The sequence below is a fragment of the Leuciscus leuciscus genome (assembly GCF_965113295.1).
Source record: "Leuciscus leuciscus genome assembly, chromosome: 16".
NCBI classification, from domain to species: Eukaryota; Metazoa; Chordata; class Actinopteri; order Cypriniformes; family Leuciscidae; genus Leuciscus; species Leuciscus leuciscus.
In genome coordinates, this window is record NC_138740.1 from 2,690,317 (window position 1) to 2,717,047 (window position 26,731).

General features: G+C 40.2%; 2 protein-coding genes and 1 long non-coding RNA gene across 6 annotated transcripts in view; 1 reads left to right on the plus strand and 2 right to left on the minus strand.

Annotated features, from left to right (window-relative positions):
• Window positions 1-1,569: 1,569 nt before the first annotated feature.
• cUnh5orf15 (chromosome Un C5orf15 homolog) lies at window positions 1,570-11,403 on the minus strand. 4 transcript variants are annotated; one of them, XM_082141432.1, is made up of 4 exons: window positions 11,248-11,403; window positions 7,392-8,038; window positions 2,248-4,360; window positions 1,570-2,033 (listed from the first exon to the last, which is right to left on the minus strand). In XM_082141432.1, the coding sequence occupies exons 1-3, from the start codon at window positions 11,372-11,374 to the stop codon at window positions 4,229-4,231; spliced, it is 906 nt and encodes a 301-aa protein (XP_081997558.1). In that variant the 5' UTR covers window positions 11,375-11,403; the 3' UTR covers window positions 1,570-2,033; window positions 2,248-4,228. The 4 variants fall into 4 exon arrangements, with proteins under 4 accessions (XP_081997558.1, XP_081997557.1, XP_081997559.1 ...); XM_082141431.1 differs by having other exon boundaries at window positions 2,118-4,360; XM_082141433.1 differs by having other exon boundaries at window positions 1,570-1,947; window positions 2,102-4,360.
• A 96-nt stretch (window positions 11,404-11,499) lies between these two features.
• LOC309478041 lies at window positions 11,500-14,276 on the plus strand. Its single transcript, XR_014198779.1, has 2 exons — window positions 11,500-11,680; window positions 11,762-14,276. It is a non-coding gene; the product is annotated as an uncharacterized lncRNA (long non-coding RNA).
• The window catches only part of vdac1 (voltage-dependent anion channel 1), a 30,575-nt gene continuing 18,035 nt past the window's right edge, over window positions 14,192-26,731 (minus strand). Inside the window, exons 7-9 of the mRNA XM_082141441.1 lie at window positions 18,941-19,091; window positions 17,325-17,382; window positions 14,192-15,047 (exon numbers count right to left, since the gene is read on the minus strand). Of these exons, the coding sequence (XP_081997567.1) occupies window positions 14,956-15,047; window positions 17,325-17,382; window positions 18,941-19,091 (301 nt within the window). The 3' untranslated portion in view covers window positions 14,192-14,955. The remainder of the gene's footprint in view (window positions 15,048-17,324; window positions 17,383-18,940; window positions 19,092-26,731) is intronic.

The following is a 26,731-nucleotide window of genomic DNA, read 5'->3' on the forward strand; positions in this document are numbered from 1 at the left end:
AATAGGGAGCCAATGCAGTGTTGACAGAACCGGGCTAATATAGTCTAGATGGGATGTACCCAAAAAGTGAAAGTGAGGAGCATTTATGGGTACAAGTCGGGAACCGGCCTACTTTACATATTTAAAGGGTGCTGAGCCCCCAAAAAAATGGTACCCAAGCGAAATTGTGAGTTTTTGACCTTCTAATTTGCATATCAAAATGGCCGCCAAATTGCCTCTCTTGCTCAGTCGTTGGACCATTTTCCCCTAGTTTTTTTGTAGGTAGGCAATCAAGATGAGGAAATTAAGTTTCTAGATCGATAATCAAGGGTCAGAGCAAAGATATAATGGAGGCTCACTGCCTTTTTTATGTATATATATATGCAAAATACCAACTTTTAAGGTGAAATTAAGCATTATTTGTGTCATTTTTTTTAAGGCCGACATACATATTCAATCAATATCACTCTTAAATGTTCCCAGTGTATATATGATATGTGATGTATTCCATATTACATAATAACTAAGAAAAACACCATTGCAAGTTGTCTTAGATTAAATTTTTTTATGCAAATTTTTTAAGCATTTGTTCTCTAAATTCTAAGACGGGAAAAACCCAGGTGAATAGGGAAAAAAACACCATGAAACTTCCCTTGAACAGATCTACAGATCACATCTTGTTTCTGTATATTTTCTTTCATGTTTGTAGCTTAATTGCTTTGTTTTTTCTGTTAGATTTTTAGTTCTGTAGTTCACTCCCTCTGTAAATTGTTTTTGGTAAATTGTTTTTATACCTTTCTAGTTTGCTTGTGTGCCATTATATATAATGCCATTGTCTCAGGGTTTTAAATATAATGCAGGTCTATGGTCACCACCTCAAAGAGCATGCACAGAGTCCAAATTAAAACAATTCCCCATCGTTCAAATTAAACAATTCCCCATCGTAAGTACACATTGATGGCCTAAAACACGAAATGAGTGGTTTGTGTGAGAAAACGAACAGTATTTATATCGTTGTTACCTCTTGTACACAGCCACGTTCAAGTGATCTGAGAGCGCGGGCGGGTATAGATATATACACTAGATGTCGCCTTGGCTACTGCAGTTCATTGGAACGAAACCGTGTCCAAATGTCCAAACTTCTGGCCTGTACTGTATTTCACACAGAGTTTTATTTTTAATTTATTTCTGTATGTATTCATGTCTACACACACACACACCCACAGTAACACAAACATTTACGTACATTTCCTGCAACTTATTTTACACTTATATTTGTGAATTAGATTAAGAAGATCTGGAGTTTTGATTAAAAGTAATTGAGAGATCATGAAATTGTCATTGAGGTGTTTCAGCTTATTATTTTTTGACAGGCTGATGTTGTTCAAATTCATTTAAATGTATTCATTTAAAATCTTAATTATGCTGTAACCATCCCCTAACACTATGTGTGAACTTAAATGCATAACAAACGTGGCTGAATGTGACTGGGAAACTCAAATAAAATTTTTTTAAAAATCGACAAACATGTGATTTTCTGATGTGCATGTGTGTGTATAATTCATATATCATAATGAAAGACACACTCAGTGACTGTCTGCATACAGAGGTGCTTTATTGTTGAATTGACAGTGGAACTCAATACGTGGTCTTCATGCACAGACGGTACATCAGAGCTGCTCTACTAACGCTCATATTAGTGTTATTATTAGTGTCCTGCACACATAAAACTGATATGATGACTTCGGCTGCTGCAACAGTTGTGTTTGATATTAGGCAACGCTCACATAAAGAAAGACACGACAATTTATTTTATTTTTTTGGGATTTAGGCAACGGTGGACCCTGCTCATCTAAACATCATGTGCAATATAAAGCAACTTCACTGAAGTCATAACACAAAAACATAAAGGGGATCATAGCAAACACACGTTTCATGACAATATTGCTGTTAGTTAGCATGGGTTCTCTGATCTGTGCTGAACACACACATGATCTGTGCTGAACACACACACACATATGATCTGTGCTGAACACACACACACACGATCTGTGCTGAACACACACACACATGTTCTGTGCTGAACACACACACATGATCTGTGCTGAACACTCACACACACATGATCTGTGCTGAACACACACACACACATGATCTGTGCTGAACACACACACATGATCTGTGCTGAACACACACACATATGATCTGTGCTGAACACACACACACATGATCTGTGCTGAACACACACACACATGATCTGTGCTGAACACACACACACATATGATCTGTGCTGAACACACACACACATGATCTGTGCTGAACACACACACACATGATCTGTGCTGAACACACACACATGATCTGTGCTGAACACACACTAGAGCTGCACCGTTTTGTTTAAAATAGAGATCACGATTCAAAATAGACAACTAAACAAAACCAAAAAACGTAATTTAATTTTTTTTTTTTTTTGTGCAGTCTATTTAAACATATTGAATTAATTTGAATAATTAAATAAAAAAAACCTGGTTGAGTGAATGACTCGCTCATTAAGACTTCACTTGTTTCATTACCAGATTAATCCGTTTTTCGACAAATCTCTCGAGTGAATTATTCAATGACAGATAAAAATGAAGCCAGTTGTCGCCACCTACAGGTGTAACGATGCAATTCATAGAAAATTAATTTGAAGCGTCAAGCTACTTCCAAAAGTTTCAGTTTCAAGTTTAATTTATTTATAAGCCACATTTAAAACAACCTTGGCTGACCAAAGTGCTGTACAAAATTGCCTAGGCCCAACACCAAAATAATACATTCACAAGACGTTAAAAGCACACGAGTACAAATGGGTTTTCAAAAGACTTCTTTGAACTCAGACACTGTGTTCGCCGTTCTGATAGAAAGTGTCGATTATTTTGATCGCTACTGTAGACATCAGTGTTTATATCTGATAACCTTATAATCTATATAACCTTAAAACCTTTAACCTTAAACTATAACCTTTAATCCCAGCTCTTTTGTGATGATTTGAACGTCTGTAACACAGAAATGACGATACGGTGTGGTGGAAAAGACTGAAGCTGTTTCATATCTACACATGACAGACTCTCTCTGGATCAGAACTCAGATCTGAATGTACTTGTTAAAGGTTTAATAGACACAGGTGAATCGTTGTCATACGATTGCAATAAGATTTCATGGGTCGTGATTAGGGCTGCACAATATATCGGAATATTGCAAATGTATATGTCGTGATATGAATAAGAGAAAAATCACTCGCTGCTCTCGGCTGAATAACTTTTGTAGCTTTAATAAGAATACGTGTATATTTCATTCGTACAGTGAAAACTAAGCAGTGTTTATTTTTACATTTGATTATTCAGTTTCTGCTGTTAAATAACCCTAATGTAGGCGTTCCTGAAACCAGATATTAAACACTTCTTTAATTAACTATTAACTTCTTACGCTACAGTAAAACACTGCTGTTCACTTTCAGAAGCCGAAGGGATGTTTTCTCGTCACAAAAAGAATGTGAAACACGTATCATTTTAAATATTTGAAAGATAATTTAAGTTTATTTTACACACTTTAAGCATTATTGAATATCTCAGTATTTAATGAGTTATCGCATATCGCGTTTTCCTTCAATATCGTGCAGCCCTAGTCGCGATCTTTTACAGATTAATTGTGCACCTCAGACACACACACACACACACACACACACACACACACACACACACACACACACACACACACACACACACACACACACACACACACACACACACACACACACACACACACACACACTGCAATGGAAGCAAATGAATGGTCTGTATTTGTGCTTGGCCTATATGTGACAGACAGCAGCTTTATAATCTGATATCTACATACCTTCATTAGTTTTTCTTCACGAATGATCCGGCAGACATGTACTAATGCAGTTCTGCCGGAGAACAGAATGGTTTACACGCATCAGCTGCACTCAAAACCTCTTTCACAGACACCAAAAAGAAAAACACAGGAGAACAAGCAGAAGAAAAGACACAAAATAAACGCACATCTAGTAAAGCACAATCTCTCACCCAGCTGAATAAGACGTACTGTTAAATGTAATGAACTTGAGTATGTTTTTAGTACAATACAATTATACATTTTTAATAGATTTAACAGTACGTCTTCTTCTTCTTCCCCTTGATTAAATAAGACACCATGTGTAGCCGGTTAGCATGTGTTGTTCTGCAGCGGGTCAGAAGATGTAATCGCTGGTCATCTTGAGCGAAGGCATGGCCTCGTTGACGTTCTGGTCGAGCCGGTGATACTCGACTCCTCGAGAGCAGAAACCGTCCCGCCAGCGTCGACTCTGAGCCAGAAGCATCAGCTACACACACACACACACACACACACACACACACACACGGGGGAAAGAGTTCATCATCAGGACAGATCATGCAATGCTCAGTCTATTCATTACCGTCATTTTACACACTGCTGGATCTGACATATACACACACTGCTGGATCTGACATATACACACACTGCTGGATCTGACATATACACACACTGCTGGATCTGACATATACACACACTGCTGGATCTGACATATACACACACTGCTGGATCTGACATATACACACACTGCTGGATCTGACATATACACACACTGCTGTTCAAAAGATTGGGATCCGTGTGATTTATTATGTTTTTAAAAGAAGTCTAAATAAAATACAAAAAATAGCAGTAATATTGTGAAATATTATTGCAATTTAAAATAACTCTTTTCTATGAGAATATACAGTACTGTGCAAAAGTCTTAAGGGGGTCGCACACCGGACGCGCAGCTCAGCGGCGCGCCGCGCCACGTCTTTTAAATTCGAACACACTATTCTCTATGAGAGTACACACACCGGCGGCGCCTTTCGGCGTCTGTCCGCGGCGGCTCAGGACCGTGTTCAAAATCCTGCCGCGCCACAGAGCGCCATTTACATAGTTTTATATTAAATTTACATGTATGTGTCTCAAATCGTAGTTAATATATATACGGACCTCACCCTGTGCTGCAATATACATTTAGTTTTATATTTATTTACAGAAATCAGAAAATTGCTGATGTTATCGGATTTTCAGGTGACAGTTGTCCTAGACGTGGCGCGGCGCTGAGCTGCGCGTCCGGTGTGCGGCCGCCTTTAGGCATGTTAATATCCCCCCCCCCATAAAAAAAAGGTTTTAAGTCAGTTATTTATATATTTTGCTGTAGTGTGTCAGTAGGAAATATCAGTTTACATTTCCAAACATTCTTTTTTTGAGATTTGTGTATGCACAAGGAGTGATTACGGCAATTGAAACTATTAAGAAATATTCAGAATCGATGTGTTTTGAAAAAAACTGACAACAGTGGTATGAACCAATATGTTGTCAGAAAATAATTCATTATGCATCGTTTCGTTTCTATTACTTCCTGTTTTAAACTGTACTTTGACTGAAAACAATGTGTCTTTATTGATAAAAATTTTTTTTTTTAAATCACAATAGAATAAAAACATTAAGTGACCGGACTTTATTATACAGGTGATTTTCCACCTCAAACGCAAGTAATAAAACCAACGAGCCATAAAGTCACGCTACAGTTACTGTGGAGCCCTGCTAGCTTTAGGACTCTCTGCTACATTTATTTAGCACACATTCTCAAGCTAATTCTTATGAGCATAATGCACACAAAACACCTCACAAACAATGATATATAAACTGTGGATTGTTTAAACATTACGCGTATTGTAAAGCCCAAAATGACTAATTTCTATCGATGTTTCACATGTTCCTCGCTGATATTTGACCTTTGACCCCACATTATCTGCTGCAACAACAGAAGAGCAACATGTTAAACCGCTCACGTGTTTCTAGCTCTGTCACGATCGGGATTATTGTGCTGTCGATTAGGCTAATTGTCAAACAAATAACCGTAATTAAAATGTCCATTTTCTGTTTTGCTCATATCAGTTACAGTGTACAGGTACGAAATTCTCGTCCGAAATGTTCGCACATTAAAAAATAAATACGCCCTCATGTTGTGTCAATCACGTTCTCAATCACACTGCCTCCGAAGCCTTCGTCCGTCATAAAACAATTCGCATCGGATTCGATTTTCTGCACTTTTCGCATCCGTTACAAGTATTTTGAGAAGCGTTTTGACAAATCGGAGCCATCGAATCACGACCTAATACATTAATTTATTATATTTTAGATGAAAACATTATTAAAAAAGGCCCATATGATTTCTTTAATTTAATAAAAATATTTTTCTATTTGTTTAAATTTACTCTTGGTCCATGTTAGATTCACAAGAGCCCTGAAAACCTGAATTATAAAATATAACATAACACAGTCTGATTAAACCTACAAGCCCTTGATTCATAGACCATTGACTGTCTTTATGTACTTTACAACAGTGTATTTTTTCTTCTTCGTTTCCACAGAAATAAAAAAAGCAACTTGTCTCCTGTCATTACCTCCATGTGACCGAGAATGTTTGGCATGAAGTGAATGTTAAATAACAGGAAAATCAAAGTGTTTTTGTCCATTGCGCAAGTTAATCCTTAAAGGTGCTGTATGTAAAGCATAAAAACACCATAATATGTTTGCAGATATTTAGGAAACATGCTAAAACAATTCTGAAAAACACTACCACACCCAGTTATTCTACTTATCGGAGTGTCTGATTTGACTCCGCCCACTGACAATTCACCCAATAGTATTTCAACACCCAGGTTGCCAAGTTGGTGGGAAACTCCGCGTATTGCAGCCGAGGAAGCAGCGAACGAACTGGGTCAGAGATCACAGATTCTACACGACCTAATAATACTCGAAATCCAATTAGAAAGCTCTATGATGATCAGAGGAATGTTAAAACGCAGATATAACAGCTGATCAAATTACAGTGTAAAGCTTATCGTGCTTGTTCCGCGGTGCGGGATCTCAATCTGGCAACCCGAAGAGAACCAACTCTCTCCAATATTTAGACTTTCTCAAACCGTCACAATTACACACTGCACCTTTAAATATAAACTTTGCCGTGATTTTGGCGCGAACCAAACCAGCGCTGGACTCCAGAACTTTTTCACTCGCCTATCAGCTGATCCGGTTCAATTCCCGTGACTCTAAAACGACTATGGTACCATATTTGATATGTAAGAAAATGTACTTTCTTTGTTTAATGCGTCTGAAACATTGATCCAGAAAACTAAAAAATTTAAAATATATTCCAATCAGCATTGGCAATATAGCCTATGTCAACCACTACGAATAACGCAATTAGATCAAACAACTCATCCATTAATCGATAATCGTGAGATCATTCTGAAGAGAAGCCCATTTTCTTTTTGCGATGTCACATCAAGTAGTGACAGTACATATACCTTTCTCTTGTTGTGGTAGGTGATGTACACGATGGCAACGAGAAAGGCGATGACAACCAGATGAAAGAAGAAGTGGGAATCTTCATCCTTGGTTGTGTAGATGACTGTGTCCTTGATGTTTACATCTATGTTTTCAGATGGGAGTTTTTCGTAAGGGTCACCATCACCATCATCTTCATCTTCATCTTCGGTTTCTCTAAAGCCCAGGTCTGGTTCTGGAGACGTGCTGTCAGCCATGTAATCTAAGGTGCTCTCTGGTTTATCTCCTGCCGGGGTGGAGACTGGCTTGTTTGCCGGTGTAACGGTGGGCTCTGCTGTGGTTTTCGGCTGGTTTGAAGTGGTTTTCGGCTGGTCTGATGTGGTTTTCGGCTGGTCTGATGTGGTTTTCGGCTGGTTTGAATTGGTTTTCGGCTGGTCTGATGTGGTTTTCGGCTGGTCTGATGTGGTTTTCTTTGGATCTGATGCAGATACGGTGATGGGAACGTCTTCTGCTTTGGTGGTGGTGGTGCTGCTGTTGGAGTCGATAGCGGGAGCTGCCGTCACATCCAAAACCAGGCCCGAGGCCGATTCACTGACGCTCATGTTCTTATGAGGTGCTTTTGAGATGTTTTGGGGTGCACTGCCATTAGTGACCGGTGCAATAGCAGCTGTAGAAAGAAAAAAGCAACATTAAGAGCGTTTACATCTGTCTAGGGTTGGGAATCGAAAATCGATTCCAATTCTGTAATCCAAAACTTAAGGTCAGGAATCGGATACTTATAAAATTTTAATATATTCCTTTGTGAGCATTTCAGTATGACTTTAAACCATTGAAGCGTGAGACGACTCTGTGCTGCACGTGTATCAGTGTATTGGACCCGTGCAACTCTTAAAGGGACAGCAGCCTAATATTCCTGCTAGCCTGTTGATTTTTGTTCATTTAATATATTCAATCCATATTCACCTTTCATATTTCACTTCCAAAATATTCAAACTGTTTAAAAATACAACCAATAATATTCAACAGGCAATTTTCGGTCCATTTTATTTCGCTTTGCAAATTCGCTTCCACAAATTCAGTGGTTCAAATTCGACAGTAAATTCAACATTGACGTCCAGGAACTGCAGGAAAAGCAGTAGATTGCCGAGCATACTCTCCATCTGCTGTTAGTCGACCTCACCATCAGATGGTGCAAAAGCGCTTGTTGCTGACGAAGACATTCATTCATAAAATGAAAATTATTATCTGTGTCAGTATATGCGGAAAAGATGATAAACACACAAAAGCTGTGTTTATGTTTCATTCAATAACTTCATTGTTACTTTCCCTGTGTATTCTACATGTCATCAGCTTTCTCTACCATGAACAGGATTATAATCGGTTTCCCTCAATACCTCATACTCAAGGATTTCCCTTCCGTTGATACAGTGATATGAAAGACCAATCTTGCACCTTATTAGGGAAGTAGGCTGTAGGCTATTATATAGGCTACAGGCAAGAAGATGGACTCAGAATATGAACTTAACGCGCAAAGTTTCATGCTGAGCGTTTCGTGATATACTGGCATAAAATCAACACATAGCCTACATATATATAGTATGCATACGTGTATTGCATTAGCTTAAACTGTCACAGCACTTGCATATTGTCCTCCTATTGTTAGTTTAACTGTAAATCGCTTTGGATAAAAGCGTCTGCTAAATGACTAAATGTAAAAATTGGCTTGATATTGGACATTAGCACATTTAGGGACCGTCTCTAAAGTTGCATTCAACATTGGCATACACGTTTCTAACTTCAATAGCAAACTTAAATTTATTTGAATAAATATCAAAAATCCAAAGGGTGCGCATTATGCCTGACACTACATGAACACTTTACAGTTGGTTTTATGACTGTAAGTCGTTCTATTCAAATGCTATCGGACTTAGAAACGTGTATACCAAAGTCGTATACACTTTAGAGACGGTCCCTAAATGTGCGAATGTCCGACTCCAACATCAAGCCATCTTTATGCCAGTCTATCACTGGGAAACGCTCAGCATTAAGCTTTGCGCGTTATTCTGAGTCCATCTGCTTGCCTGCGAGTTTGGTCTTTTCACTGTAGTCCATTAAGCTACGTTAAGCGTTGTATATGTCCAGCAGGGGAATCCTGAAGTATTGAGGGAAACCCTAATAGCCTGCATGCAGCACATCGCCACAATATAAAGTTAAGGCAACTAAACAACCAAGAGTAATATATGTCAACCTCAAAAATGTAACATTGGATCTGTATATCCGCATCGGGGAATAACATTATAATCTCGTTCACGGTAGAGAAAGATGCATGTAGGCTACACAGGAAAAGTAACCGTTTAGACACTGAATTTAACATAAAACAGCCGTCATAATAATCACAAATACACTTACATTGCTGTAAATGAGTTTTATGAATGAATGACTTGTTCTAACTGTTGCTGGTCTTCAACACGCGCTTTTGCACCATCTGATGGTGAGGTCGACTAACAGCAGATGGAGAGTATGCTCGGCAATCTACTGCTTTTCCTGCAGTTCCTGGACGTCAATGTTGAATTTACTGTCGAATTTGAACCACTGAATTTGTGGAAGCGAATTTGCAAAGCGAAATAAAATGGACCGAAAATTGCCTGTTGAATATTATTGGTTGTATTTTTAAACAGTTTGAATATTTTGGAAGTGAAATATGAAAGGTGAATATGGATTATTGAATTTTTAATAATGAAAAGGTGTTTGAAATGTTTTTAATTGAAATATTCACAGCTTAAATATTCAACCATGTTGAATTTCAGCCCATAAAAATGTAAGCACTAAAAATACAATGCATTAAAATGCAAGCATGGTTAATGCAATGCCTATTTTTTTTCAAGTAGTGCAATTCAACAGGCTTTTTATTTCAAAAACATTTGACATTATTTTACTTCCATAGAAAGTTCAAAAGAACAGCATTTATCTGAAATCTAAAGCTTTTGTAACATTAAACACGACCGTTCAACAGTTTGGGGTCAGTAAGATTTTTTTTATTTTTTTGGGGGGGGAAATAAATAAAATAAATCAATACTTTTATTCATCAAGGATGAGTTAAACTGATCAAAAGTTACAGTAAAGACATTTATAATGTTAGAAAATATTCTATTTGAAATAGATGCTGTTCTTTTGAACTTTCTATTCATCAAAGAATTTTGAAAAATTGTACACAACTGTTTTCTACATTGATAAAATCATAAATGTTTCTTGAGCATCAAATCATCATATTAGAATGATTTCTGAAGGATCATGTGACACTGAAGACTGGAGTAATGATGCTTGTCATAAAATTTCACAATATTACTGTTTTTTATCAAATAAATGCAGTCTTGGTGAGCAGAAGAGACTTCTTTAAAAAACATAAAAAAATCTTACTGACCCCAAACTTTTGAACGGTAGTATATATATATATATATATATATATATATATATATATATATATATATATATTAAAGAGGAATATCTGAAGATCAACTTGTTTGAGTGCAAAATATATTATTTTTTTCAATCCTGCGTTGTGTTTACAAAGGCTTGACAGTTGCGAAACTGACCACGTCACAAAAAGCACGAGACTTCCGGTATCAGTATCAGAAAGAGTCTTGTGTGAGTTTTCTATATTGAATCATATACTTATATTTATGTAAACGTGGCATTTATTGGTACCGAGACACAACCATTTGATGAGAAAGACATTTAAGGCGCACGGGGAATTCAGTCACAGGTTCACCTTCACACGAAACTTAGGCTCGGTAGCGTTATATGATTAATAATTAAATGACATCACTGGCCGCAGGAACAACCCGATGAGGTTTGAAGGGAAATCTTTCCACTAACCTGGTGTGCTTAATGGAGCGCAGCTCACAGAAAGGATCTGCAGTGACACTAAAACTGCGATTATTCCCATCGTTGAGTTCCTGCATCGAGTCTTCCGTAACGTCGCCATCTTCAGTGATGTCGTCATCAGCGCGCATGCGCAGTGTCCGTCGCGGCGTTGTGACGGGGTTGCAAGATCCTTGATTTTCACCCGGAATTTATTGCTAAAAGTGTGTGTGTGGGTATTAAAGAGTATAAAATACGTTTGGTTACATAAATCTGACAAGCTTTGGATTTGTAACTTTTTATGTGTTTCTTGTTCTCATATTTGAAAGTATATCGTTAGATCAGTGACAAAAGATAATATGAATATTTCTGGTCTTGTGAATGTAAACTTTGCCAAGATAATTAAAGGACGCGTGTAATTTTGTACTTCAGGAAAACCATGGGGTTTGTAAACAGTAAAATGTCATAAGGTTACTTTTGTTTTTTGCCATGTCTATCTGGAGAGAAATCCAAAATGAAGGGAAATAAGAATAAGTGTTCAATATTACTGAATATATTGCAAAAAGTACATGCATCAAAAACACAATTAATATATTTACTGATGTGTGCATTTACAGGATAACTTATATGATTTTGTAAATGATTTCATTTTGTAATATATTTATACGGCAATGTCCATAAGGCGAGGTTTAAGCCATGTTGATTTACATGAAGGACTGAATCAAACATTAAAGGAGTTATAAAGTTGTTATTCAAACGTTTATCAGAAAATACCATTTACAAAAAGTTATGGATTTTGAAAGGTTGTATCGTTGATATTTACATCTGAGGATTTGGTTAAAATGATCATGCCACTGGGGATAGCCCTAATTATTTTATTATATTCATTTTCCAGTCACACTTTAGTTTAGGGTCCAGTTCTCACTATTAAATACGACTTTTGCTTTAATAAACTTCTAATTACTGCTTAATACTTGATATTCTTAATACTTTGACAAACAGCAAAAGAGAATGTGAATTACAGTATGTTAAAAAAAAAATTGCGTTCATCACAATTTCCTATGAGAGACTTTAAAGGGGAATTTTTTTCTGAAAGGAAAAATATACAATGCATCTTTTCCTCACATCTTAAATACATGCGAGTGTTTACATCTTACATTGAAAGAAATCAGACGATGTCTGGATCAGAATCTAATGCAATTTAATCTACTTAAATAACTTTTATAACATCCCTCACATTGGTTGTAGTATTTAAAAATTTACTTCTACTTTTTTAAAATAAAAAGTTAAAACAAACTTCTTTTAAAACATACTTAAAGTCCCCCTGTAGTCAATCATGTTATCCCTTAAAATTCATCTTTGATCAATAAAATTATATATTTAAGTGTTTTTTCCTTGGAAAAAAAGTCTTTGTGCCTTAAAATATCTTGAATGTAACTCGACACCCTTGCCTCATTCAGTATCCGCCGGTTCTATGAATATGCAAATGAGCCCCGCCTCCACTCATTCACTCAGCTCAGAGATCCACTGGTTGACGATCACATGTTGATCTGATTGGTTACAAGGTAGTTTGTGACATCAGAAACACCAGTGATTTCAAAGCGTGTTTTTGAGACTGTCTTTGGTTCACTGCAGTTTTAAGGAGAAAATACTCAGCAATGCTGTCGACTTATGAATTTACACACGGTTAGTCTTAAAGCATATTAAAAACACCACATAGACATATAAACAACATTAAAAGCAACACCAAAGATTCCTTTGTACCTTAAAATTATGTTTCCAAAATGGTTTCAGTGGTTCATCATCTCGTAACAGGGTGAACGGCACTCCTGCATTCGCTTTGAGGCCCTCTATCGGCTATAACCACACTATGCAAGTTTGCCAGATCGGGTAGCGGATCTGTAGTTCGAATGAGACATAAGAAACTACATATTTGACTTGCTTTACGGCAAGCGTTACTATAGCCGATAGGTGGAGCCTATATAAAAAATAGCCGTTTCTGATGTCGCAGTACATCATACTTTCATAAAATCATGCAACATACTCTACCTTGTCTGTGGACATCGTTATTTCCAAAGCCGGTGCAGGATAAACAAATAGCGTGCGTGCGGCTGTAGGCTAAATTATTTACGACAGCGGTAATGGACTATTCTGCTTCCAACCTGTAGGCGGACCGAAGAGGAAAAGTGCTTTGGTGTTGCTTTAAAAGCTGGATTTTCACCACAGGGGTTTTTGAGTAATAATCATAGACTGTAAAAAAATATGGACGACGCCCTTCGCTAACTTCCATTGGTGAGAACTGAAGCCGCCAGTGTCCCGATATGGCGCTGACATCTTGGGGCTTGAGTCTGCGCAGTAGCGATCTCGGGACCAGACCTGTGCAGTCGTGAGCAGGAAGTAAAGCCGCGAAATCAAGGCCCCGCCCCCCTCACTCTCGGTGTGAAATAATTAATTATAGAAATTTAGATATTAAATTTAATGCTCCGATCTCCTCAGTCCTCCGAAGATCCCGAAAAACCAAGTCTGTTGGTGCTTCAGTGACTACTTCGCTCAGAGAACCTGTCAATCACAGCTGTCAATCATGACGTCACACCACTGTTTTTATAGCATCAAATAACTAACTAACTAAAAACAAACTTATTTTAAAAACAAACACTTGAATTTACATCAGCGTGATCAAAACTACAGTAAATGACAGAAACCACCTTCGGGAAAAAGATAGTGTAATTTAATTGTTTAGTTGGTCTCAAGTCCCGTTGAATAACACGAGGAGGCGGGGCTTATGACCTATACTAGGACCAGTCACCGGGGGGCGATCGAGACGCTTTGGCTTCACTTTTCAGGGCTTGTGCGGCACGCTTGGTAATAATAAAGCTTGCTCTAAAAAAAACAACAGTCTTTTGCATATAATATCAACCAATATTGAGTTTTTAGTAAGAAACCAAACTGCACAATCCAGTAGTGTGGTCCAGGTCCAAATGTTTTATTCAACTTAAAGTAACCAAACTGCTAAATCCACAGTATGCTAATCCAACATTTAAAAACGGAAGACTACGTCCACATATCCAAATCTTTCATGCTCTTCCCCGGCACATCTAAAGGTTGTTTCCAATCTCCTTTAGTTCAGGGACAGCTGAAAGAGTTTTGCCATAAAAGGTACAGGCAAGTATGCAGTAATAAAACAATAATGGACAAGATACACATGTGGGTTCACTCGCACAGACGAGACAAACACGAAACGCACCCAAAAGTCTGGTGTCTACAACTAAAGACGTGAAGGGCTCCTACAGCGGCCCTCGAGTGTATTCTTATATACGGGTCCCTTCTTTCAAGGTTAGTTGGGGTGAAAACCGTGGATCAGGAATGTTGTCAGCTAGCATTAGTGTTAGCTAGCATCTCTTTCTAGCCAACGGCCAAAAAATTAAACATTGGTAAAATATTCTGTCACAATCAACACTGAAATAAATAATGTCAATGATGTATTGAAAATACACTTTAAAGCCATTTATGCTCTTCTTTCATTCTGTGTGACCTATAGCAGTGTCTTTCCTTTAGTAAATACACTCTCTGAAGAAGTGAGCCTCTACTAATGCATCATTTGACCGAGTGTGTGTCCTCGCCCAGGGAATCTAAGAGAAACAAGGTTTGTGAGGGGAGGTATTCAAAAGGGAAGAAAGAAAAGAAAAAAAAATCAAGTCAGGATTTATTGCAATCCTCGGCTTCCTATGCCTCAAACTCCAGACCCAAACCCAGTTTGTGTCCACCAGCATTAATGTTCTTCCCATCCAGGAGAGCAGAAAGGGTCAGCTTGATACCTGAGTCAAGAGATGGGAAAAGAGTTAGACAAGGAACATTCACATCCATGAGAACTTACTGAGAGTAAAGGATCAGTTTAGTACAGCAGTAAATTCAGGGTTCGTACAGATACTGCAAAATGCAAGTATTCAAGCACTACTTTTTTGGTTTTCAACGACTTCAATCAGAGATCTCACTTATCCAACAATGTCTTTATTATCTTTCGAATTCTAAAAAAGGTAAATAGATAAACAAAAAAACAATCAAACAAAATGGTACAAATAATAAAGTGCAACAGATGCAATGACTGGAAACTTTAACCATTGAAAGGATACTATGACAAAGATATCGCTTTACTTATTCAAACTGATTTTTCCCTCATTAATATATGATTGACCTGAAGAATGAAAGCTGTATCGTATACTTTGATATTTATATGAGCAATATCACACTCATAGTCATGCGAAACGGCTCTATATCTATATCAGATGGGCCGCAGCATTCATTTTATCGATAAAACAATCTTTTCACACAAAATTAAACACTAATTTCACATGTATTGTCTTTCAATAAATATGGCTTTTCATAAATATGGCTGTTTTCAAGGGTTTTCCAGGACTAAATTTCATTTTTAGCACCTTGTACGAACTCTTACTACTGCTGCATTGGTAAATAAACGCCACAAGCCAAATATCTTTAAATAGTTTAAACCAGGGGTGTCCGATGCCCAGCTGAGTTCAGAGTTCATGCACATTAATCAAACAGCTATCAGCCTGTAGCCCAAGACTGGTTTCCCACTGAAGCGAAGGATGGGAGAGTCCTGGGAAAACTGGGTTGCTGCTGGAAGAGGTGTTAGAGAGGCCAGCAGGGGGCGCTGCTCACCCTGTCCTAACATACAGTGGACGTAGTATCCGTGACATCACCCGTCTGTTTCTGAGGAGCATTTTTGAAGCCCAAAGTGGGCGGAGCCGGCCGTCGTTATCTTGGAGCGTCACTCCCGGATAATGGGCAAAGAGGCGGGACGTGAGTGGAGCTGAGGTGCCTGGTTTTAGGTTTACAGGCCTATTTCCTACACATATTTTTGAGGACATGTCAACAATTAAAGGGATCCTATAATGCCCTTTTCACAAGATGTAAAATAAGTCTCTGATGTCCCCAGTGTGTGTGAAGTTTTAGCTCAAAATACCCCACAGATATTTTTATATAGCATGTCAAAATTGTCACTTTTTGAGGGTGAGCAAAAACACAGTTTTTGTGTGAGTCCCTTTAAATGCAAATGAGCTGCTGCTCCCAGCACAGAGGGCAGAGCTTCAAGAGCTTGTGTGTGTGTGTGTGTGTGTGTGTGTGAGTCTGTCAAGGACCCCTTTAAAACAAATACTTCCAATATAGTTACGCTATTTATGAAATGCAGGCGTAACATTATATGACAATGTTTTATACAGTCTATGGATTCAGCCTACAGCTAATCACAGTCTTTTGGATTCTGGAGTGTGGTAAAGTTTTAAATAAAATTATAAATAATAAATTATTTTAAATAAATCAATAAATCAATTTATATTAGAATTTCACTCACCGGAAAAAAAGGAGTCCAGACTTCATGGACGGTCTGTTAGTACAATTAACCACACAGCAAGTCATATTATTTGATAATTGTATGAAATAATAGCGAAATAACCCGACGTGACGCTAACAGACAGCAGACATGGGTAGTAGTGACACAAGCGGAAATCCACCTGTCACTCACTCAAGTGGCCACGCCCATAATTATCCAGAACTTTAAGGCTTAATATAATTTAAAAGGACCCCCCTCACAGTCGTCATGAAGGGCAAAATTAGCTTTATAGACCAAAATCACTTTTTGCACCAGGATGTAAACATGTTTCTGCTGTCAAGTAGGACATTTTAACATTGGGGTTTATGGGATTGACTCTCTTTTGCATCCAGTCTCTAGTGGCCAGTCGATGATTTGCAGTTTAAGTCACTTCAGTTTTGGATTCAAGAGAGAGACTGGAAGGTTACCGGGATGGTAGGGCTGCCACCTAATAGTCAACTAAACATTATTCGACGAGAAGAGGCTTAAAGGGATGGTTCGGAGTAAAATCAACCTAGGGTCCTTTGCACCAGGACCTCGAGCCAAATGTTTCTAGCAATCCTCCAGACGTTGATCAGCTGGGTTACTTTAGGATCAGAGGTCCTCTACGAGCAGGATTGGACACGCCTGGTTTAAACGGTTGCATATGCATTTTGAACAGGTTTATTAAACTTGTTGCACACAATTTACATCTATATTTACTTACCAGGTTTCAAGGTTTGAGTATATCCCAGGCCGACGAGGCTAGAATTATTCACTTTGGCCTGTAAGACAGACAAAAAGTGTGTGAGTGGAAAAACAGTCATTATGTTCTGGGTAAGACACATAAGAAACAGCAAAATCTACTCCTTTCTTCTAACTCAGTCTTTACTCTTTTCTTCTAGCTCAGTAAATGCGTTTAAATTCTTAATATTTTTCCATCTCGTAATATTCTGCAGAAGAGAGAAGTGTATCGTATAATTGAATTGGTTTCACATCACTTTTTCATATTGCGATATATCGTGACACCCCTTGAAAATACGCAATTACCATTTGTGTGGGGTGTAACGGAAAAGTAATATACCGAGTAGTGTAACAAATGACTGTAATAATATTACTTTTGAAAGGAGTAACAAGTGATGAATTAAATTTGAGTAACGTGCCTAACACACCCCCTAATTCAACTAAATGTGTATTAAAGGGTTAGTTCACCCAAAAATGAAAATTCTGTCAGTAATTACTCTCCCTCATGTTGTTCCAACCCCGTAAGACCTTCGTTCATCTTCGGAACACAAATTAAGATATTTTTGATTAAATCTGAGAGCTGGATCACTCCTCCATAGGCTTCTAAGACACTATAACTTGCTGGCCCAGAAAATGCATTAAAGAGATCGTTAATATAGTCCAAGTGACTCCAGTGGCTCAATCTTAACTTTTTGTGCGCAAAAACCCCCAAAAATAACAACTTTATTCCACTATTTATTTCCTTCTCTCTGGGCCTCGAGTTTTTTCACGTAGTGTAATAGCGGAGCGCTTCTGTGTTGTACGTCACACACATGACACACATGACCAGCGTCGGCCAATAGTGAGCCTACGTGTGACGTACAACACAGACGCGCTGCGCTATTACACTACGTGAAAAAACTCGAGGCCCAGAGAGAAGGAAATAAATAGTGGAATAACAAAAGTTGTTATTTTTGGGGGTTTTTGCGCACAAAAATTATTCTTGTCACTTTATAAACTTAAGAACAAGCGCGTCTTCTCTTAAAGGGAATGTGAGATGTCGCTCTGATTGGTTTATTTCACGTTACGCCCAAAACCACACCTATGAATAATGAAGCTACTTCAGACCAACCCCTTTTAGATTTGCGTCGGGCGCAAGAGTCATTTATCCCGCCGGGAAAATAGCAACAGCGCCCGAGATCCGCCCACAAAGTTACTTGCGTTTCGCGCTTGACACTTGCGTTTCAGATAGTTAAAATAGGGCCCATAGTGTCTTAGAAGCCTATGGAGGAGTGAGACAGCTCTCACATTTCATCAAAAATATCTTAATTTGTGTTCCGAAGATGAACAAAGGTCTTACGGGGTTGGAACAACAAGAGGGAGAGTAATTACTGACAGAATTTTCATTTTTGGGTGAACTAACCCTTTAATGTTGCTTTACTGGGGTGAGTAAATTATCAGGAAATATTAATTCTGAAGTGAGCAACTCCTTTAACGCAGGCTGCATCATTATGACTATAGGTGCCAACAAACGTTCACCTAGATCATTGAAAAGAAAACCTAGCTCAAAGAAAAACTAAAAGTGTCAATGCTAACTTCACTTAGTTACTCAACACACACCGAGAAGGAAGCGTCGGCGTCGATCTGATACTTGGCCGCGATGCCGAAGCGGGTGTTGCTGTTTCCGGCGGTCCAGGCCAGGTTCACCGCCGTCTCCAGGTTATCATTCACTTTCTGGTAAATGGAGCCGCCGAATTCTGTTCCATCATTCCTGTGATTAGAAAACACATCATTCAGACACATCTTTTTCATCTTTTCAATTCAAAACTATAAGCTTTTTAAAACAGTAAATGGCACTAAATTGACAGGTCAAATAACTGCTCTAGAAGAAAAACACCACACACAAAAGTGCCCTTTAAAGTCCATTCCCTGTGGTGAAAATCCAGCTGTTAATGTTGTTTATGTGTCTATGTGGTGTTTTTAATATGCTTTAAGACAAACCATGTGTAAATTCATAAGTCGACAGCATTGCTGAGTATTTTCTCCTTAAAACTGCAGTGAACCAAAGACAGTCTCAAACACACGCTTTGAAATCGCTGGTGTTTCTGACGTCACAAACTACCTTGTAACCAATCAGATCAACGTGTGATCGTCAACCAGTGGATCTCTTGAGCTGAGCGAGTGAGTGGAGGCGGGGCTCATTTGCATATTCATAGAACCACACATACTAAATGAGGCAAGGGTGTCGAGTTACATTAAAGATATTTTAAGGCATGATGACATTTTAAATGTCATTTTGATGATCAAATGAGTTTAAAAGATAAAAAGATTGACTACAGGGGGACTTTAAAAGACATCATGTATGTGTTATCTAGGGCAGTGGTTCCCAACCTTTTTTTGTCTGAGACCCCCCTTTCCCCAAGAAAATATTTTAGGGCCCCCCTGCACATTTAATGATATTATCGCTCTTGTAAGCTTGCAGCAAGGATGACAAAATATGTTGTTTTCAAACAAACGGTAGGCTATGTTTACTATAACCAGATGTTTATGCACAAATAATAGCCTATAATATTGAAAATACAATAACAAAAACATCAGTAGGCCCTTTGTAATTTAAAAACGTAGGCTTAGGAGTAGCCTATAAATTGGCCCTATTTGAAATGCAATAACAAAAATATTCATACTGGTGTGTAGGTAAAAAAAAAAAAAATATATATATAGGCTATTACTAAATGACTGCTGTCTGGGACCTCAATACTTGTATGTTATTTGTGAGGCTTTATCAATGTGAGGCTTTATTTTTTACGCTTTTGGCGCTATAGCGAGCGATAGTAAACTTGCGTTTATTAACAGAATAATGCGTCTTTCGGAAGAACATTGTAGCCGGATAGACGCTACAACTAGGCCTACAACTTCCGCATTTGTCCAGGACTCCACGCAGTACGAGCGGAAACCGAGGGTAACGCGGATATGACGCAATTGACTGGCGACTCCCAGCTCCCCCCTGCTCTAACGCCCCGTTTCCTTGGTTAAAATCGCAATTTTCTCACGATTTAAAAATAGTTGGAAACATTTGGGATATTGTAAGTAATCAACTTAACAAAATATATAACACTGGCCTTGAGATTTTGGGATATTTTAATGCAAAATTCTTACATATTGTACCTTTAATGCTCATTGCTCAAAACTTTTCAAAATATGACGCGACCCCCCACAGAGCTCGCTGAGGCCCCCTTGTGGGCCGCGACCCCCCTGTTGGGAACCGATGATCTAGGGTGTTTTTACTACAAAGCCTTAAACAACTGCACAGAATTAACTCACTCTTTTATTTGAGCCTCAATGATATAAAGAAGTAGGCAGTGACATTAGTGCGTTCCTTCCTGCAGAAAAGCCCTTGACAAATCCAATCGCCAGGGAATAAACAAATATATAAATAACCCACCTCTCTAACCTTGAGCCTGGAAAAACAACACGCATGGAGAACCCTATCCATCTCACTAATGCAGATCCAGCGTTCAGTACGACATCTCACTAATGCAGATCCAGTGTTCAGTACGACATCTCACTAATGCAGAGACTGGGTTCAGTACGACATCTCACTAATGCAGATCCAGCGTTCAGTACGACATCTCACTAATGCAGAGACTGGGTTCAGTACGACATCTCACTAATACAGAGACTGGGTTCAGTACGACATCTCACTAATGCAGAGACTGGGTTCAGTACAACATCTCACTAATGCAGAGACTGGGTTCAGTACGACATCTCACTAATGCAGATCCAGCGTTCAGTACGACATCTCACTAATGCAGAGACTGGGTTCAGTACGACACCTCACTAATACAGAGACTGGGTTCAGTACGACACCTCACTAATGCAGACACTGGGTTCAGTACGACACCTCACTAATGCAGAGACTGGGTTCAGTACGACACCTCACTAATGCAGATCCAGCGTTCAGTACGACATCTCACTAATGCAGAGAATGGGTTCAGTACGACATCTCACTAATGCAGAGACTGCGTTCAGTACGACATCTCACTAATGCAGAGACTGGGTTCAGTACGACATCTCACTAATGCAGATCCAGCGTTCAGTACGACATCTCACTAATGCAGAGACTGGGTTCAGTACGACATCTCACTAATGCAGAGACTGGGTTCAGTACGACATCTCACTAATGCAGAGACTGCGTTCAGTACGACATCTCACTAATGCAGACACTGGGTTCAGTACGACATCTCACTAATGCAGATCCAGCGTTCAGTACGACATCTCACTAATGCAGAGAATGGGTTCAGTACGACATCTCACTAATGCAGATCCAGCGTTCAGTACGACATCACACTAATGCAGACACTGGGTTCAGTACGACATCTCACTAATGCAGAGACTGGGTTCAGTACGACACCTCACTAATGCAGAGACTGGGTTCAGCACGACATCTCACTAATGCAGACACTGGGTTCAGTACGACATCTCACTAATGCAGACACTGGGTTCAGTACGACATCTCACTAATGCAGAGACTGGGTTCAGTACGACATCTCACTAATGCAGACACTGGGTTCAGTACGACATCTCACTAATGCAGATCCAGCGTTCAGTACGACATCTCACTAATGCAGAGAATGGGTTCAGTACGACATCTCACTAATGCAGATCCAGCGTTCAGTACGACATCTCACTAATGCAGAGACTGGGTTCAGTACGACATCTCACTAATGCAGACACTGGGTTCAGTACGACATCTCACTAATGCAGACACTGGGTTCAGTACGACATCTCACTAATGCAGAGACTGGGTTCAGTACGACACCTCACTAATGCAGAGACTGGGTTCAGCATGACATCTCACTAATGCAGAGACTGGGTTCAGTACGACACCTCACTAATGCAGAGACAGGGTTCAGTACGACATCTCACTAATGCAGATCCAGCGTTCAGTACGACATCTCACTAATGCAGAGACTGGGTTCAGTAGGACATCTCACTAATGCAGAGACTGGGTTCAGTACGACATCTCACTAATGCAGAGACTGGGTTCAGTACGACACCTCACTAATGCAGAGACTGGGTTCAGTACGACACCTCACTAATGCAGAGACTGGGTTCAGCACGACATCTCACTAATGCAGAGACTGGGTTCAGTACGACATCTCACTAATGCAGATCCAGCATTCAGTACGACATCTCACTAATGCAGAGACTGGGTTCAGCACGACACCTCACTAATGCAGAGAATGGGTTCAGTACGACACCTCACTAATGCAGATCCAGCGTTCAGTACGACATCTCACTAATGCAGAGACTGGGTTCAGCACGACATCTCACTAATGCAGAGACTGGGTTCAGCACGACATCTCACTAATGCAGAGACTGGGTTCAGTACGACATCTCACTAATGCAGAGAATGGGTTCAGTACGACACCTCACTAATGCAGAGACTGGGTTCAGTACGACACCTCACTAATGCAGAGACTGGGTTCAGTACGACATCTCACTAATGCAGAGACTGGGTTCAGTACGACATCTCACTAATGCAGAGACTGGGTTCAGTACGACATCTCACTAATGCAGATCCAGCGTTCAGTACGACATCTCACTAATGCAGAGACTGGGTTCAGTACGACATCTCACTAATGCAGATCCAGCGTTCAGTACGACATCTCACTAATGCAGAGACTGGGTTCAGTACGACATCTCACTAATGCAGAGACTGGGTTCAGTACGACATCTCACTAATGCAGAGACTGGGTTCAGTACGACATCTCACTAATGCAGATCCAGCGTTCAGTGCGACATCTCACTAATGCAGAGACTGGGTTCAGTACGACATCTCACTAATGCAGAGACTGGGTTCAGTACGACATCTCACTAATGCAGAGACTGGGTTCAGCACGACATCTCACTAATGCAGACACAGCGTTCAGTACGACATCTCACTAATGCAGAGACTGGGTTCAGTACGACATCTCACTAATGCAGAGACTGGGTTCAGTACGACATCTCACTAATGCAGATCCAGCGTTCAGTACGACACCTCACTAATGCAGATCCAGCGTTCAGTACGACATCTCACTAATGCAGAGACTGGGTTCAGTACGACATCTCACTAATGCAGATCCAGCGTTCAGTACGACACCTCACTAATGCAGAGACTGGGTTCAGTACGACATCTCACTAATGCAGATACTTGGTTCAGTACGACATCTCACTAATGCAGAGAATGGGTTCAGTACGACATCTCACTAATGCAGATCCAGCGTTCAGTACGACATCACACTAATGCAGAGACTGGGTTCAGTACGACACCTCACTAATGCAGAGACTGGGTTCAGTACGACATCTCACTAATGCAGATCCAGCGTTCAGTACGACATCTCACTAATGCAGAGACTGGGTTCAGTACGACACCTCACTAATGCAGATCCAGCGTTCAGTACGACATCTCACTAATGCAGAGACTGGGTTCAGTACGACACCTCACTAATGCAGATACTGGGTTCAGTACGACATCTCACTAATGCAGAGACTGGGTTCAGTACGACATCTCACTAATGCTGATCCAGCGTTCAGTACGGCATCTCACTAATGCAGAGAATGGGTTCAGTACGACATCTCACTAATGCAGATCCAGCGTTCAGTACGACACCTCAATAATGCAGAGACTGGGTTCAGTACGACATCTCACTAATGCAGAGACTGGGTTCAGTACGACATCTCACTAATGCAGAGACTGGGTTCAGTACGACATCTCACTAATGCAGAGACTGGGTTCAGTACGACATCTCACTAATGCAGAGACTGGGTTCAGTACGACATCTCACTAATGCAGAGACTGGGTTCAGTACGACACCTCACTAATGCAGAGACTGGGTTCAGTACGACATCCCACTAATGCAGAGACTGGGTTCAGTACGACACCTCACTAATGCAGATCCAGCGTTCAGTACGACATCTCACTAATGCAGAGACTGGGTTCAGTACGACATCTCACTAATGCAGATCCAGCGTTCAGTACGACACCTCACTAATGCAGAGACTGGGTTCAGTACGACATCTCACTAATGCAGATACTTGGTTCAGTACGACATCTCACTAATGCAGAGAATGGGTTCAGTACGACATCTCACTAATGCAGAGACTGGGTTCAGTACGACACCTCACTAATGCAGAGACTGGGTTCAGTACGACATCTCACTAATGCAGATCCAGCGTTCAGTACGACATCTCACTAATGCAGAGACTGGGTTCAGTACGACACCTCACTAATGCAGATCCAGCGTTCAGTACGACATCTCACTAATGCAGAGACTGGGTTCAGTACGACACCTCACTAATGCAGATACTGGGTTCAGTACGACATCTCACTAATGCAGAGACTGGGTTCAGTACGACATCTCACTAATGCAGATCCAGCGTTCAGTACGGCATCTCACTAATGCAGAGAATGGGTTCAGTACGACATCTCACTAATGCAGATCCAGCGTTCAGTACGACACCTCACTAATGCAGAGACTGGGTTCAGTACGACATCTCACTAATGCAGAGACTGGGTTCAGTACGACATCTCACTAATGCAGAGACTGGGTTCAGTACGACATCTCACTAATGCAGAGACTGGGTTCAGTACGACATCTCACTAATGCAGACACTGGGTTCAGTACGACATCTCACTAATGCAGAGACTGGGTTCAGCACGACATCTCACTAATGCAGAGACTGGGTTCAGTACGACATCTCACTAATGCAGAGACTGGGTTCAGTACGACACCTCACTAATGCAGAGACTGGGTTCAGTACGACATCCCACTAATGCAGAGACTGGGTTCAGTACGACACCTCACTAATGCAGATCCAGCGTTCAGTACGACATCTCACTAATGCAGAGACTGGGTTCAGTACGACATCTCACTAATGCAGATCCAGCGTTCAGTACGACACCTCACTAATGCAGAGACTGGGTTCAGTACGACATCTCACTAATGCAGATACTTGGTTCAGTACGACATCTCAATAATGCAGAGACTGGGTTCAGTACGACATCTCACTAATGCAGAGACTGGGTTCAGTACGACATCTCACTAATGCAGAGACTGGGTTCAGTACGACATCTCACTAATGCAGATCCAGCGTTCAGTACGACATCTCACTAATGCAGAGACTGGGTTCAGTACGACATCTCACTAATGCAGAGACTGGGTTCAGTACGACATCTCACTAATGCAGAGACTGGGTTCAGTACGACATCTCACTAATGCAGAGACTGGGTTCAGTACGACACCTCACTAATGCAGAGACTGGGTTCAGTACGACATCCCACTAATGCAGAGACTGGGTTCAGTACGACACCTCACTAATGCAGATATAGCGTTCAGTACGACATCTCACTAATGCAGATCCAGCGTTCAGTACGACATCTCACTAATGCAGAGACTGGGTTCAGTACGACATCTCACTAATGCAGATCCAGCGTTCAGTACAACACCTCACTAATGCAGAGACTGGGTTCAGTACGACATCTCACTGATGCAGATACTTGGTTCAGTACGACATCTCACTAATGCAGATACTGGGTTCAGTACGACATCTCACTAATGCAGATACTGGGTTCAGTACGACATCTCACTAATGCAGAGACTGGGTTCAGTACGACATCTCACTAATGCAGAGACTGGGTTCAGTACGACACCTCACTAATGCAGAGACTGGGTTCAGTACGACATCTCACTAATGCAGATACTTGGTTCAGTACGACATCTCACTAATGCAGAGACTGGGTTCAGTACGACACCTCACTAATGCAGAGACTGGGTTCAGTACGACATCTCACTAATGCAGATACTTGGTTCAGTACGACATCTCACTAATGCAGATCCAGCGTTCAGTACGACATCTCACTAATGCAGATACTGGGTTCAGTACGACATCTCACTAATGCAGATCCAGCGTTCAGTACGACATCTCACTAATGCAGAGACTGGGTTCAGTACGACACCTCACTAATGCAGATCCAGCGTTCAGTACGACATCTCACTAATGCAGAGACTGGGTTCAGTACGACACCTCACTAATGCAGAGACTGGGTTCAGTACGACACCTCACTAATGCAGAGACTGGGTTCAGTACGACATCTCACTAATGCAGATCCAGCGTTCAGTACGACATCTCACTAATGCAGAGACTGGGTTCAGTACGACACCTCACTAATGCAGATCCAGCGTTCAGTACGACATCTCACTAATGCAGAGACTGGGTTCAGTACGACACCTCACTAATGCAGATACTGGGTTCAGTACGACATCTCACTAATGCAGAGACTGGGTTCAGTACGACATCTCACTAATGCAGATCCAGCGTTCAGTACGGCATCTCACTAATGCAGAGAATGGGTTCAGTACGACATCT